We start from the raw sequence: 17,088 nt of genomic DNA on the forward strand, positions 1-17,088 counted from the left end.
CATGATGGCCGTGTCCAATCACATCCATCACAGAATGCAAACAGAGACACATGTCTCGATAGCAGCTCTTCAAGCTGAGCTCAGTGAGAGGTCAGTGTGGGGTGTGTGAAGGATGCTGCAGCCTGTGACAGCTGATCTCTGTGTATCTGATGATTTTATTTTTCAGCTACACACAGACTGCAGTCATCCCACACCAGTGCACCAAGCATCATCTGTCCCTGTCCACAGTGCACTTCAATATCTGTCACAGTGTACTATTGCACAAAAACATCTGTCACAGTGTACCAGTGCACAAATACATCTGTCACAGTGTACCAGTGGTGGTGTTATCAGATGCTTTTAGGGCAGAGGAGACATCTGGGGTCTAACAGACCCCAGATCTCTCCATAAAGAGTACCTGTCACTGCCTATTGCTGTCACAAGTGATGTTTACATTCCTTGTGACATCAATAAATGTGATAAAAAAATAAACAGAGTAAAAATAAAATAAAATTAATTAATTAAAGCACCCCTGTCCCTCAGTGCTCGTGTGCAAAGGTGAATGCAAGCATTGGTCCCATACGCTATTGTAAATGGCGATTACACCACATTGAGAGTGAGAGCAATAATTCTAGCACCAGACCTCCTCTGTAACGCTAAACTGGTGGTTCTAAGTAATTTTTTAGCAAAAATACAGATTTTTACAAAAAGTGTCAGAAGAAGGACTGGTATTAAAGTGGATAATGCCTGAAGGTGGTCCGTGGATGTTGGGCCTCTGTATGTGGCCAGGCTGTGAAAAAGTCTCAATCATGTGGTATCGTCATACTCAAGCTGGCCATACATGTGTAGATTTTCGGACGAGAATATTCGTATGAAAAGTCGTGCAAAAATTCTTTTAACATTCGGCGAATGGACGAATGTCGTTCGAAAATTGTCTTTTGCTTTTAGGATTCAAGTTTAAAATGAATGTAATCTCTGAATGAAATCCACATACACTGGCCGAAAATTTGTTTGATTGAGAAATGTTTTCCTTCTTGCCCCTTCAAATTTTTCCATCACTGCTGTCGAAAACTAATATCACTTTGACCCCACTAACGATTAGAAAATCAAATGAATATTCTTGAAACTAATATTCCCGCCCGAAAATATACAGGTATATGTCCAGCCTCAGGAGGAGTAGCAGAAAGTGTTTTGGGGTATAGTTGCAAGTATGCCTAAGCCATGTGTGAGAAATAACGTTTCCAAAGAATTGTGGTAAAAAATTACAACTTCAAAAAACTCACCACTTACTATATACCTTGGAATGTCTACTTTCCAAAAAGGGGTCAATTGGGGGGCATTTGTACTGTCCTGGCATCTTAGGGCATTAAGAAATGAGAGTCAGTACATCAGGATTGATCAATGATAGGTGCTGTATCATAGCTTGTAGACTCTATAACTTTCATACACACCAAATAATATGCTCTGATTTTGGTTATTTTTACCAAAGAAATGTAGCAGTATCAATTTTGGTTAAAATTTATGAAGAAAAATTACTCTCTCAAAATTGTATAACAGAAACTAAGAAAAACACATTTTTTTTCAAAATTTTTGGACTTTTACATTTATAGCGCAAAAAATAAAAAAGAACAGTGGTGATTAAACTCTACCAAAAGAAAGCACTATTTGTGTGAAAAAACATTATAAAAATGTCATATGGGTACAGTGTTGCATGACTGAGTAATTGTCATTCAAAGTATGAGAGCACTGAAAGCTGAAAATTGGCCTGGGCAGGAAGGGGGTATTGAGGTGGTTAAACAGGGTTGATAATGGTTAATGTTATCCCCCTACTCACATGAAAGTGTTCATGCCTAGCAGTTGACCACTCAAGCATGAGCACTGTATCATGGCAGGAGGTCACATTCTCCCCCTAAAACTCAAAAACACTTGATTTTGACTATGGTTTGAAGGGGAGTGGGGAAAGTAAGTGGATCGGGGATGGATAAGTGACAGACTCTCTAACTTTGTCCTTAATGGTCAAGGTGAGGGGGTCTCTTAAGGAACCCATGGGGTTGTATGTCGAAAATTGGACAAAGGTGCAAAGTATTTTTCTAATACCTACCATTCCTATCTCTGTCATCATTTCCTAACCCAAAAAATACCAGGTGAAGTCCATTTGTTTTGTTTTTTTTCTCATGTCCTATATATATATCGCGTGGCTCTACAACTCATCCATATGGCCTGGTTGCTCACCAGGACCTTACGTCAGTTAGATTACAGACAAAAAACATAAAGCTAATCCAAAATGATTTGAACACTGGACAGAATCGTATTATAACTTTATTATACTCTACAGATGTAAAAAATTACATTTACATCATGGCCTGGCACATTCATAACATAATTATATTACATTTTATGCAGAGAGATGGACATTACACCTTACAAACAAAACCTGACTGCATAATCCAATTTGTATATACTCTATGCAGACACAGAATACTACACCTCCCAACATATTTGGACCACTGGACCTTGCCATAATAGAGATGTATCAACATAATGTAGATTAAACATCTCCAGCATGATCAGACCACTGACCATAATCATAAAACACTTCTGTTACAGTCTATACAGCCATAGAACAACCAGACTACTAAATTGAACTGAACTGTAAGATACTGTTCGCTAAAGATATCAGACTTTCATTCACCGACCACTTTATTAGGTACATCTGTTCAATTGCTTGGTAACACAAATTGCTAATCAGCCAATCACATGGCAGCAACTCAATGCATTTAGGCATCTAGACGAGTTGAAAACGACTTGCTGAAGTTCAAAATGAGCATCAGAATGGAGAAGAAAGGGGATTTAAGTGACTTTGAATGTGGCATGGTTGTTGGTGCCAGACGGGCTGGTCTGAGTATTTTAAAAACTTCTGATCTACTTGGATTTTCACACATAACCATCTCTAGGGTTTACAGAGAATGGTCCGAAAAATTGAGAATATCCAGTGAGTGGCAGTTGTGTGGATGAAAATGCCTTGTTGATGCCAGAGGTCAGAGGAGAATGGGCATTCTGGTTGCTGCGACATTCAGATGGTAAGGTTGGAATTTTGCGTAAACAACATGAAAGCATGGATCCATCCTGCCTTGTATCAACAGTTTAGACTGGCGGTGTAATGGTGTGGGGTATTTTCTTGGCACTAGCAAGGTGTACCTAATAAAGTGGCCAGTAAGTGTATACAAAAAGAGTTATTAAGTGCATGCAGGGATAGGAAATATCCAGTTGCAGTGGTGACTGGAAAAATTCCTCTGGGAATCAAGATGTCCTGAAAAAGGTGTATCAAATGCCATTATTTATAATGCATGGATCGATTACACTCTATGGCTTTATTTCCTATTTACTGTTGGAGAGATTTCCTTCACTTCCTGTCTTAAAGCACAAGAAGAACCGAGATGAAATCTCTTTAACCACTTGAAATCCAGGGCAATTTTTCAACTTTTCACACAAATTAAAATCTGTGTTTTTGGTAGAAATCACTTAAAATCCATAAACAATTATACAGATATATTACTTACAAATTAATTATTTCCTTTTACTTACTCGTTTCTTTGTAGAGATAGTATCAGCTCTCTTCCTTCTGCTTTAAGCATTACTTCTACATGTGCCGGATACTAAAAAACAAAATGTAGCTAAAATTAATCCCTGTAAGCATATTACATTTACTGTAGTCCACACATTGTGACATAAAGGTGTAGTTTATTAAAATAGGAAGCAGTAACTACAATGTGGCAAGGGGCACAAAAGACAGTTCTGATAAGCCACCCCAGGTTATGTATTCTTAGAATATCCACATCTGAATGGTATATGAATGGGGCACTGGAGACATCTAAATATTTAAGTCCACCAGTTGACCACCAGTGCCATCATGCTCCAAAAAAAAAAAAAAAAAACAAGTTAGTTTTTGAGTGTTTTGTGAGCTCAATGATGTGCTATGGATATGACTGGCTGCTACAGAATTTAGTCTTTTATGGTATCATGACAGGTTTAACCCCTCCTGAATGAAGCGCACCTGGCCACTCGTTAGTAGAGAAATCTCCCAGGTTAAGTGGTCAATCAGTCCAGATTTATAGCTAACTGATGTTTTATGTACATTTTGACATTTCTTGTTAAATTCTATACAGGCTGCATATGACTCTCTAATGGTTCTAAAGGAATTGGTGGGCAAACTGACCAATAGGTAAGCTCAGGAAATGATATGGGCAGGGCAATGCCTACTTTAATGGGAATGTATTGTAGTTCTATAAATATCTTACTTACTGATGTATTCTCTACAGGGCTAAAATAATAATGCTACAAATATTTTTTCATTTGTAGTAATCTGGTAAATATGTAGTTTTGCAAATGAATACTTCATTTTAGCATTTATGGCCATTAACAGGATAAATATGCTGCTTGGTGAAAATAGCCTATTTAGTGGAGTAATAAAAAATGTACTGCTATGAACAAAATTGAATGATGTACCTGTTTATGCTGTACGGCATTTTTGCGCCTCCATAAGCCTGCCCGAAAAACTCTCAAAGCCGAAATGTGGAAAAGAAAAGGGAAATTACCCATGGACTTTAAAGGTGCCCCAAAGGAGATGTCACACACAAAATATTTATTTATTTCAGGTACTTATATAGTGCTGTCAATTTACACAGTGTTTTACACATATATATTGAACATTCACATCAGTCCCTAACCCTCAAGGGGTGTACAATCTAAGGTCCCTAACTTACATTCATACATACACATATTAGGGCAAATTTAGACAGGAACCAATTAACCTACCAGCATGTCTTTTGGAGTGTGGGAGGAAACGGAGTACCCGGAGGAAACTCACACAAGCACAGGGAGAACATGCAAACTCCATGCAGGAGGCACCATGGTCGGGAATTGAACCCATGACCCATTTACTGCAAGGCAGACGTGCTAACCACTAAGCCACTGTGCCACCCGTATAAATATAAGTAGTATATAACCACTGTACAAACTTCATATTGATACATCGTAAACAAATACACTACAGAGTAAAATGGCTCATCACACGAGCAACACGATGATTATACAATATATTTTTTTCATGGTTCTAAAGAATTGATTTAAATTCAATTCTGCTCAACAGTAGATAACGTTGCCTCTATATGTTTCGCAGGAAGTTATGCCTGCTTCCTTAGGAGGTTTGAAACTACTGACTACAGGTAAGAAAAGAAAACAATATGAGCATAAATGACAAAGACAGTATATATATATATATATATATATATATATACAATCATTTGCAACTGTGACACCACTTGGTACATACAGTGTATCTTCATGAAGATGGTCCTAGCTCCAGAGACATAGAAAAAAATAAACAAAAAAATCACGCAAGATGGGGGGCACCCAGACAGTCATCCAACAGAGCAGGGAACAGGTATCCCCCACGTGCAGGTATGGGGAGCTAATAACAGAGGCCCCCGTCTTGGCCCCCACGGGAAGACTTCACCTATAACATACATTGAACCCCAAAGTTTTGCCCAAGACCACCATAAGCATGAATACTGAGGATATGCACAGGGTTCAGTTCTATAATGCACTATGCTCACTCAAATATTGGACTGGCGCAGCCTATCCCTCAAGTGGTATCTAAGTATATGGGCTCTTCAGAGCAGAGCGTGGTATGTTGTTTACAGTGAACTGTAAGTGGGTAGGCAAAAAAAAAGGGGGGGAAAGGGCACTCCAAATCTGAAAAACATAAATCCAAACATTCAAAAAGCAAGAGGGGATATAAAAAAGCAGCAATATAAAAAATATATATATATGTGTGTGTATAGAGGGTTATCATTCCAAAACTTACCCCAATTCCGTCTCTGTAAAAAGAGTACACAGGTTGGCTCTTTGCGGGTACACCCACTCCCCAGGAAATGCCAGAAAATAGGCCCCCTCCTTGGCTGCCTGGCTGCATTTCTTGAGAGGGGTTGGCACTCATGCACAACGATCGCAGTTGTAAGTGACAGGCTGGCTTGCCGGCATCTCTGCGTATGCGCAGCGGCCATTTTGGCCGTTCACACATACGCACTACTGTGATGCCAGGCCGAATGTGATGTCAATGTCACATGGCGGAATTATCCGGCTTTGACACTTTCCAGCAGGGGACTATTTATGGGGGGCCTGTTTTCTGGCATTTCCAGGGGAGTGGGTGTACCCACAAAGTGCCAGCCCATGTACTCTTTTTATGTAGACAGAATTGGGGTAATATTTGTAATTATAGCCCTCTATAAACATATATTTTTTATATTGCTGCTCTTTTAAACAACATACCACACTCTGTTCTGAAGAACCTATATACTTATATACCACTTGAGGCATAGGCTGCTCCAGTCCAATATTTGGGTGAGCATAGTGCATTATAAAAGTGAACTCTGTGCATATCCTCTTTATTCATGCTTGTGGTGGATTTTTGGCATGCATTTGAGGTTCAATGTATGTTATTCTTATAGGTGAAGTCTTCCCGTGGGGGCCGAGATGCGGGCCTCTGTAATTTGGCCCCCAAACCTGCACGTGGGGGATACCTGTTCCCCGCTCTGTTGGATGACTGGCAGGGTGACCCTCATCTTGAGTGATTTTGTTTTTTTTTATGTCTCTGGAGCTAGGACCATCTTCATGCAGATACACTGTATGTACCAAGTGGTGTCACAGTTGAAAATAATTGTGTGTGTATATATATTTATATATATATGTATATAAAATATATACTGTCCATGTCATTTGTGCTTATATTGTTTGTCTTACCTGTAGTCAGTAGTTTAAAACCTCCTAAGGAAGCAGGCATAACTTCCTGTGAAACATATAGAGGCAACGTTATCTACTGCTGAACGGAGAACTGAATTCAAATCAATGCTTCAGAACCATTTTAAAAAATATATTGTATAATCATCGTGTTGCTCGTGTGATGGGCCGTTTTATCCTGTAGTGTATTTTTTTACGATGTATCAGTAAAGTTTGTACAGAGGTTATATAGCTCTTATATTTTATATTTTATTGTGTGTCACATCTTCTTTGGGGCACCTTTAAATCCATGGGTAATTTCCATTTTCTTTTCCACATTTCAGTTATTTTGGATGTGGGGCCCCATCTTATATCCTGGGATTTAATCACCTCAATTTTTTTTTTAAATTAAACTCTCAAAGACACCTTCCACCATCTTGACCTGCTGCTAGGACACATGTGTAATGGTAATGCACATTATGCACATGAAAATCTGTATGTGGCAGCCATTCTGATCAGGTCACCCAGGCAATTTTATCAGAAGAGAGACATAGCTGCAGCGACCTTCCCCCCTCTCTCCTCCTTCAATTCATACAATCAACAACCTCTTAGCTGCATGCCAGACTCTCTTTATCAGTACTCTGATAGGACTAGCAAAATCAAACCCCAATACACATCTCAGGGACCTCATAAAACTGTCAGAATTTCAAGCCTGAGTAAGAAGAGTTGCCAGCTCACCCCCATCATAAATACCTCAGCTGAATCCTGTAGAAATACACATTATTGTCTCTTTCTCTTGGGAGTATCCATAATCGTAGTGTAATTCATAACTCATGAATTAACAACAGTTCAGCCAGAATAAGGACATATTGTGATTCCTCGATTAATATGTAATGTTTTGAGTCCAAATTCCACTACCCTAGGAGTACCGGGAGCAGAATGGCCCAATTCCTCTCAAAGGCAAACTGGGCTTCCAAAATCTGTCATATCTATATTCATTTCAAAGGTAATTTAATTCTGGACAATAATATGCAAATTAAGAGATGTAACCTGTATGAATTCAGAGATATTACCTAAAGAAATCTGTATGTGGGACATGGTTGTAAACATAGCAACGTCCCTGCAGCCACACCATAGACCAAATGATTGGTCAAGTCATTTCTGTCGACACCCCCCTTACTGACTAGGACTGCCCTTGGAGTAGTCAGCTCTCATTTAACATCAAACCAAGGAACACCTGTAAAGTCGTATGAGAGCCAATGAAAGCCATTTTGCTTGATTGATTGGACTCTGCTGAACCATTGTTAAGTATTCTCACCCTCAACTCTTTTTTATTTCTCTGTTGCATTATTGTCTTCTGGTTTCTTTGTAATACCTTTTCTTATGTAACTATTTTATTTGCGCCATTTTGACCTTTTCATTATTTAACCCTATTTGGAAAAGTGTTAAAACTGTCTCTAATGCACTAATGCAAACTAAAAGAATCCCTGTCTCTTGAAGAACGCTACTGTAGTGTAAATCTCTGAACATACCTGTCTGTGGAGACAGTGCGTGTTACAGATGTTTATTCTAAAATCATGCTAACATTGTGAAAGTTTATACGTTCTCTGTAAAAGGTGGTAGTGGTAGTTTAAAGAATTAACTGCTTAGTTAACTTAACCCAGTGAGAATTGCTCTCAGTCTGCTGACACTTAGATTGTGGTCTCGCAAGCAGGAAAATCTTTGAGAAGGGTGAGGCTGGGAATGCCATTGTTGCATATCAGTGACAGGGCGGTGAGCTTGGCCAGCCATTTGTCACAAGTCAGTGAAGAGGGCAGTGGTTTGACACTGTGTTTGTCATAGCATGCACTCTCATCTGTAGCAGTAGCTCAGAGCTCAGCACCGCTGTGATGGGGTAAACAGGGCAAAGCAATTGCAAGGTGTTCGAATCCAAGAAAACATGCTCTTGTGATGGTATAGGTGAGCCTCAATGACTGGAGCATTAGCTGACATATATACCAAAGTCCTTGCAAGAGCGCAGGAATGCCAGCTATGGGAGTTATCCAGGCAAGCACTGGAGGGCTGAAAATGGCCAATAGGAAAGCAGGTATGCAATATTCAATATTGTTCATAGATAGTTTACATTTATCTACTTGTAGTAGTAAATTAATTGTGCCTGAACCTTAAGTGAATGGAGCTTTCATGCTTTAAATTTTCACAACTATACTGGCAGTGACACAATAGGGAAACACAGTAATAAGTGGACTGCTTCTATACACCAAGGAACTGTTGGAGAAACTTTGAGTTGTGTAAACAATGTTTGAATCTAAATATCCAAGCAATGCATTGGAGTTTTGGAGTCCAAAAAGTAGGATTTTATTCCAAACATGTTCAGTATAATATAAATAGATAATAATGTGAGCGCTCTAAAGGAGGAGCCACATTAGGAGCCGTGACGTCAAGCCGCCGGAGCAACGTGGAGCTCCGGCGGCCATCTTTGAAAGTGGACGGTCAGTCCTATGCTATGTTAACATTAATGTTTACCTTACTACTCGATGCATCGGCTTTAATAAACCTATTTTATTTCATCTACTACACTATGGACATATCTTTGTTCTAACCCCCTGGGGGAGCCTTTAATTCCCAGATACCCTGCGTCAGGACAAAACCCCTTTATCCAGAGAGGGAATCTCTCACCCAGGGAGCAACACCGGTCTAACCCCTTAAGGGGAACACTGGTGGATGTGGATCACCAATACAGCCCAAAGGATCCTGTCTGATGACCATCCATTCCTTAGAGGGAAGACTACTTAGTTCCTGACCCCCCTTGATGACACCTGGATTATTGATATAAGGGCGCATTTTATATGCACGTCTGGTGAGTGCGCATTACTTACACTATCACTGCACGGACGCCGGTTCCTGAATAGCAAGAGCACAAGAGTCACTTTTTGAACTGTTTTATATTTTTATTTATGAATTTTACATTTGAAACATATTTTTAATTGATTTCATTTCTTAAGCACTGCACCCCTTTTTACATGTTCAGTATAATGTGCATAATTCAATGGGTTTCGGAGGCAAGGGAAATCCCCCTTCATTACAGCTACAACATGAAGTAAAAACTGTATAACTAGACATTAAAAAAAAGGTTATAAAAGTTTTAAAAAGTCTCAATTATAGAAAATCTTTAAAACCATCTAATTCTACCATATATGCCTACTGATTTGACCCATATGTATCCACTTTCACATAGATAAAAATACATAGAATTAATATACTGTATGATATAGGGAACAGTGTTATAGCCTTACAACTTAATCAATTGATGATAAATGTAGCTGGAAAGGAGCAGGGTAGACTCGCTCCAGTCCACCCACAACTCAACTCCCTCTTCCTTCACCACACTTCCCCACCCATTCAATATTCACACATTGTTGTAAGATGAATTTTCCTTCATCCCATTTCCATCTTTGCCTTCCATCTCCCCTAGGTCCGCCTAGGTTTGCTACCCCATCCCTTTAAAACCAAACACATATTAATTACACAGATTCTGAGGCTAATTTATTGCAGGTAAGGCGCTAATGAAGCCCATACATGGGTCAAAATTTGAAAAAATGTTCAAATAGAAAATCAGAATTTTCCTTCATTTTGTAATCCGATGGTGCCACCATTAATTTCAAAATTTGACCAACCAAGCCTTCAATTTCACATGTTGCTACAGGAAATTTTCCTGGCTGGGAATCTTTTCTTTCCAGGTCACAGCTCAGGCTCATTTCTTTTTTTATTATATTTCTCGCACAATTCTCCTATCATTGACTGGAAATTCGTTAGTTTTTCAAAATAATTCCAACATGCCCAATCACTCAAATTCAATGGCCGCACAAAAATTGGCCGATGCTGCAACTACTAATGGTGCAAAAGTTGAACAAAAATTCTTAGTTACAATTTTAAGAAAATTATTTTGGAATTCGACCCATGTATGGCCTGCATAAGTGAGTTTAATTACCACCTTAATCAGCCACAGAACCTGTGCAATTATTATGTGTTCGATTTTAAAGGGATGAAGTTGCAACCCTAGAAAAGGCATCAAAATGAAAAGGCAAGGAGGGGGAGCTGGGGTGGACCAAGGGGAGATGGAAGGCAAAGATGGAAATGGGATGAAGGGAAATTCATATTACAACAATGTGTGAACAAAGAATGGATGGGGAAGTGTAACTAGTGAAGAAAAAGGGAGTTGAGTAGGGTTGCCACCTCATCCCTTTAAAATCGAACGCATATTAATTACATAGATTCTGAGGCTAATTTAACCAGCTGCCGACCGCAGATAGCTGAATGACGGCTTCACTGCGGCCGGCCAGTTCTGAGTGGACGTCATATGACGTCCTCCCAGAACGCGCTCTCCTGCGCGCCCCAGGGGGCGCGCACCCGGCGATCTCCGTGATCGCTGTGTCCTACGGACACAGCTGATCACGTGATGTGGTAAAAGGCCAATCACAGCGGCCTTTTACCACCTGATCAGCGGTGTCCAATGACACGCTGATCAGAAGGAAATGCAAGTGCCGGTTCTCGGCTGCACTTTCCTCACGCTGTCAGATCGTGAGGAAAGTACTGCCGAGAACCGGCAGTTGTCAGAGCGGGGATCGGCACCGATCATCAGGGCACTGATGATCAGTGCCCTGATGATCGGTGCCCAGCAGTGCCACCCGCAAGTTCTGCCCAGCAGTGCGCCCACTAGCTCCGCCCACCCGTGCCCATCAGTGCACCTACCTGTGCCCAGCAGTGCACCCACCTGTGCCCAGCAGTGCACCCACCTGTGCCACTCTGCAGTGCCACCTACCTGTGCCCAGAAGTGCCACCTACATGTGCCCAGCAGTGCCACCCACCTGTGCCCACCCACCGGTGCCCACCAGTGCCACCCACCTGTGCCCACCCACCAGTGCTGCCCACCAGTGCCACCCACCAGTGCAGCCCAGCAGTGCTGCCAGTCAGTGCCACCAGTCAGTGCCCAGGGGTTGTGCCAGTCAGTGCTGCCAGTCAGTGCCCAGCAGTGATGCCAGTCAGTGCCGTCTATCAGTATCCATCATCAGTGTCACCTATCAGTGCCGCCTATCAGTGCTGCATATTAGTGCCGCCTATCCGTGACCCCTAATTAGTGCTGTCTATCAGTGCCGCCTATCCGTGCCACCTCATTAGTACTGCCTAACAGTGCCCTTTAGTGCTGCCTATCAGTGCCCATCAGTACCGCCTATCAGTGCCCATCAGTGCTGCCTCATCAACGCACATCAGTGAAGGAGAAAAAATACCTGTTTGAAAAATTTTATAAAAGAAACAAATAAACTTTTTTTTTTTTTTCAAATTTTTTGCATTTTTTTTATTTATAGCGCAAAAAGTAAAGCGCCCAGTGGCAATTAAATACCACCAAAAGAATGCTCTATTTGTGAGAAAAAAATGATCAAAATTTCATATAGGTACAATGTTGCATGACCGCGCAATTGTCAATCAAAGTGCGGCAGCACTGAAAGCTGAAAATTGGCCTGGTAAGGAAGGGGGTATAAGTGCCTGGTAGGCAAGTGGTTAATGCAGATAAGGCACTAGGGGAGATTAATTACCACATTATTCAGCCACTGAACCTGTGTCATTAATATGTGTCAAGTTTTAAAAGGACGAGGTGAAAACTCTAGTTGTATTCCCAACCAGCTGCTGAACATGGCCCAGTTACTTTGATATTCACAGTAAGTTTGCACGTTGCTCTTGCAGACCAATATATTCCTTATTCACTTCCCACATTATATATTATTGTTTTTTTTCTCTAGGTACTTTTATATCACTAAATAAAACAGAATAAATTATTGTGGTGACAAATACTAAAAGTGAACTAAAAAAATTATATAATAAAAAGTAAACTGGTGTTTACTTATTAAACCCCCCAGGGGGTTCTGCAGCTGCCCCTCAAGAGTGAAAGTGACACTTGTATGTGAACTAATAGTGAATAGGTAGGCGCTTTGCTTAAAATAAACAAGAGTTCACCCAAGTGAACCCAATATGATTGCTGAATATGGGTTATCTATGGGTGGACAACCATAAAATCCTATTTCCATGAAAAGTCCTTGTGCTTCCACCACGTGCTGAATAAACAAAGTGTAACAGTCCTTTTTAGAACTCAATATTGGTGGCAAGAAGATCCATGTATCCACACCTTGGTGCAAAGGTAAACGAATGGCTCACTTACCAGACCTATATGACCCCATACCAGTGGTGATATATCGCATTGTGTTTTATAAACCAAGATATTCTCTAGAGGTTCCTCCAAACATGGTCTCCATCACCCACACTTCATAGTTGTATAGCCAGGAAGACTGATGGGAAATGCCAATATATTTACTAAAAGAGAATTGGAGGGATTGGGACAGGTATTCCTTGCTGATTATGCCATACCATGTTTATGTTAGAAGGGTGTCCAGAATGAAGTCATTATTACAGAATAAAGCAGATCCTGATAGTTTCTACAGATGGAGGCAGCATTCCATTTTCATTTAGGTAAACTACAGAGCCACGTAATGGCACCCCGATATTCTGTAGTCCTAACTCTACAAATTTTCCAAAACCACTGCACACAGCAGGTAAGTATAGACATGTTTGTTATTTTACAAAAAAAAAAAAAAAAAAGAACCTTTAGTATCGCTTTAACTGCATAGGCAGTTTTTGTGCAAGGGTGAACAAACTCTTTAATAGTGTAAGCTAACAATTTTGTCACACTTCAGTGGAAGTTAATAAACTAGAGCTACAAGTCACTGGAATGATAACCTCCATCATTACCCCACATATAAGTTGAAGGCGTTTACTTCTTTAAAATGTATCTAAAGTATATTTTTTTTTCTGAGTAAGGGAGAGGTTTGATGCCTGTGTCCCGCTAAGGAAATTTTCCTTTACTTCCTGTCCTGGAAATAAAAAAGAGCAGAAAATGAGAGGAAATCTCTCAAAAGTTACCAGAATTACTATAGAGTTGTTCCCGAAACAGGTGTCCCCATTGGAAAATGTACCCTGACATCTGGTGACAACTCAAAATTTTGGGATTTTTCTTTACTTTCTATCTCGGTGGGTAAAAGGAAGAGTGAATCATGCAAGCCGAGACACAGACACCAAAAAAAAAAAAAATTTGAGTAGTGGTCTAACCCTTCATTATCTTGTCTAAAACTAAAGAAAAATGTTGCCTTTCAAATACTTTAAATTAATTTATTTTAGAACTGTGACTATGGCATCTGTCTACCCATTAATTTTTACTCACCTTCAAGTTGGTATTTTCTATGCTTTGCGATGTCAACCAGCGTGGTTCAGTCACTTCAGAATGTGAGAAGATTCTTTCAAGATGACTGGAATGCTTACTGGCGGCTGTTATCAAGAAGATGAAAAGAAAAGATTATTTCCCTGGACACATAAAGACGCAGATACAGATTTGCTTTCTGAAAACATTACAAAGAAGTGTTCAAGCAATGGCACTATAATAGTTTGAATATCCTCCTACAAAGCATAATCAGTAAATGAACTTTGAAAGCAGCACTTTGAAAGTAGCACTCACTGATCTCTGTATGTATAGCCACTGCGAAGCATTTAATCCTAAAGGTTTACAATAGAATCGGTAAAGTCATTCAAGTCATTTACTCAGCCAAGTGATCTCTTCCCTCTTTTTGTGCACCTGATCTTTGTTCATATTAAACATTGGAAGGCTGGCAGACTAGAAAGTCACTGCTGTGAGGGAAAATGAGTTAGAGCTCATTCAGACAGATGATCTGGGACAGTCTCCAGCAAAAATCAGCAATTATTGCCGACAAGCATGCACACAATGTGTACAAAGAGTTGAGGCATCAATATCCACATGTAACTGTTCATTCTGGCGTTTAGCCACCTCTGAATGCAGCAGGCTATCTGTTCCAGATCTCCTGTCTGAATGAGCCCTTGCTGTGAAAGTAAAACCATAAACCTCCTGATTCAAACTTTGCCAATAAATTACTCCACAATGGCTGCAGCTACAGAGGTCAGTAAAAGTACCTCTTAAAGTTTATATATTGATTGTTAAGAATTTGCAAAGATTTGAATGTCCATAGGCTGGTTACAGTTCTACTTTAAATTGTAATCCAGCAGCCAGTCAGATCCACTGACAGGTCTCCCAAGTAAAATGTAGGACTTCCAGGTATGATCTAACATATACCAATTCTCCTTGCTCGCACAATTAGCAGCCAATCAGGCCTTAGAGCTATCACAAGTAGGCAAGGGACGCATGCATAGCCATGTTTAAACTTTGATCGGGTGATGGGAACTGCCAGTAAGATATGTACATGCTGCTTTTGGTCCCTCTTGTAATTCAACCTTTTCCTGTGAGTAGCAGCACAGTGGCACTTTCCATGGGTTATCTGAGATCAAATTCAAGTTATACCCATGGCAAACACCTGAAAAACCTCTCTGGAAGAGATCATTACACTAATGATCTTAGCCCAAACTGCATGATCAACTTTCAGACACAATTGTTGACTGCTGAGCCTTCTAAGATTCTTTAGCGACTGATCCAACATTTAATCACTCAAATAGCCATTGTAGAGGTCCTAAGCAGCATTCTCTGTACAACCAATTTCTAGCACTCTACTCCTCTCCACTTCCTCTCTTACAACTGGAACATTCTTATTTATTTTTTATTGTTTTTGAGGAAACACATCTCCATACCTGAAGCCTTCTTGGCTACACATGACATGCACCCCAGAAGACCACATGTCATTCTACATGTATCAGGGAACTTCTTGGTTCCTGAAGCCAGCGTCTTGATAATGCTTCACAGCGCATGTGCATCATCAGGGGTTCAGCTGCAAGAACCCAGCCCACCTCCTGATGACACCACTAAAGAAGATTGCAGCGCAAACCCAAGTGTGCTGCAGCAGCTCAGTGGATCCCTTCTATCTGTCCAATCCCTGGATTGCTGACCTTTTGAGTGCTGGAGAGGGTGTGCAGTGTCTCTTTAAAAGACCGGATATGCATTTTTGGCCTTCTAATAATTGTCGTTCTTCCTCATGAAATTAACAATGAATTATGAAAAGCCTTTATTTTTCATGAATCTGTATTTTTTCTCATGAGTTTACATTTTTTTGTTTATTCTCCTCGGAAATATGTGCTGATAATATCATTGATATAACATCAAAATCAACAAATCTCAAAAATGTATTTACCAAACCTATAAAATTCACATTTAGAACTACTGTCATAATGTATATGGAGACTTAGGGCAGATTCTGGCACATGCTGCTAACAGAAAGATATTGAAACATGCTTCTTCAATAAACAGCTGTCCTGATAACCAAGTTCACATGAACAATTATTTCCATGAGACCTATTGAAAATATAAAGCAGTGTGATATTAAACAGTGCCGGACGTATGACAATATTGGCAGGGTGCCAGTTGGCCAACTCTATCATAATAACGATTTTCATCTGCAACACAATTCTATGTAAAACAACATAATATAGGTCCTTTACAGACACACAGTGTAGGCTCCCAGTGGTGGGTTTAGACAAGGTTTCTGTGAATGCAGTTTATTGATTCTAGAGACCTGGTCTTAACCCAACTAACATACAGTCAGGTCCATAAATATTGGGACATCGACACAATTCTAACATTTTTGGCTCTATACACCACCACAATGGATTTGAAATGAAACAAACAAGATGTGCTTTAACTGCAGACTGTCAGCTTTAATTTGAGGGTATTTACATCCAAATCAGGTGAACGGTGTAGGAATTACAACAGTTTGCATATGTGCCTCCCACTTATTAAGGAACCAAAAGTAATGGGACAGAATAATAATCATAAATCAAACTTTCACTTTTTAATACTTGGTTGCAAATCCTTTGCAGTCAATTACAGCCTGAAGTCTGGAACGCATAGACATCACCAGACGCTGGGTTTCATCCCTGGTGATGCTCTTCCAGGTCTCTACTGCAACTGTCTTCAGTTCCTACTTGTTCTTGGGGCATTTTCCCTTCGGTTTTGTCTTCAGCAAGTGAAATGCATGCTCAATCGGATTCAGGTCAGGTGATTGACTTGGCCATTGCATAACATTCCACTTCTTTCCCTTAAAAAACTCTTTGGTTGCTTTTGCAGTCTGCTTTGGGTCATTGTCCATCTGCACTGTGAAGCGGCGTCCAATGCGTTCTGAAGCATTTGGCTGAATATGAGCAGATAATATTCCCGAAACACTTCAGAATTCATCCTGCTGCTTTTGTCAGCAGTCACATCATCAATAAATACAAGAGAACCAGTTCCATTGGCAGCCATACATGCCCACGCCATGACACTACCACCACCAT

The 17,088-nt window shown here is 40.2% G+C and overlaps 1 protein-coding gene across 1 annotated transcript in view; it reads right to left on the reverse strand.

Annotated features, from left to right (window-relative positions):
• The window catches only part of ADAM19 (ADAM metallopeptidase domain 19), a 119,316-nt gene that overhangs the window by 84,149 nt on the left and 18,079 nt on the right, over positions 1–17,088 (reverse strand). The window contains exons 2-3 of the mRNA XM_089682850.1: positions 14,024–14,127; positions 3,565–3,635 (exon numbers count right to left, since the gene is read on the reverse strand). Of these exons, the coding sequence (XP_089538976.1) occupies positions 3,565–3,635; positions 14,024–14,127 (175 nt within the window). The remainder of the gene's footprint in view (positions 1–3,564; positions 3,636–14,023; positions 14,128–17,088) is intronic.

The sequence above is a fragment of the Staurois parvus genome, unplaced genomic scaffold (assembly GCF_062004578.1).
Source record: "Staurois parvus isolate SC_StPar_1 unplaced genomic scaffold, SC_StPar_1.0 ptg000298l, whole genome shotgun sequence".
NCBI classification, from domain to species: Eukaryota; Metazoa; Chordata; class Amphibia; order Anura; family Ranidae; genus Staurois; species Staurois parvus.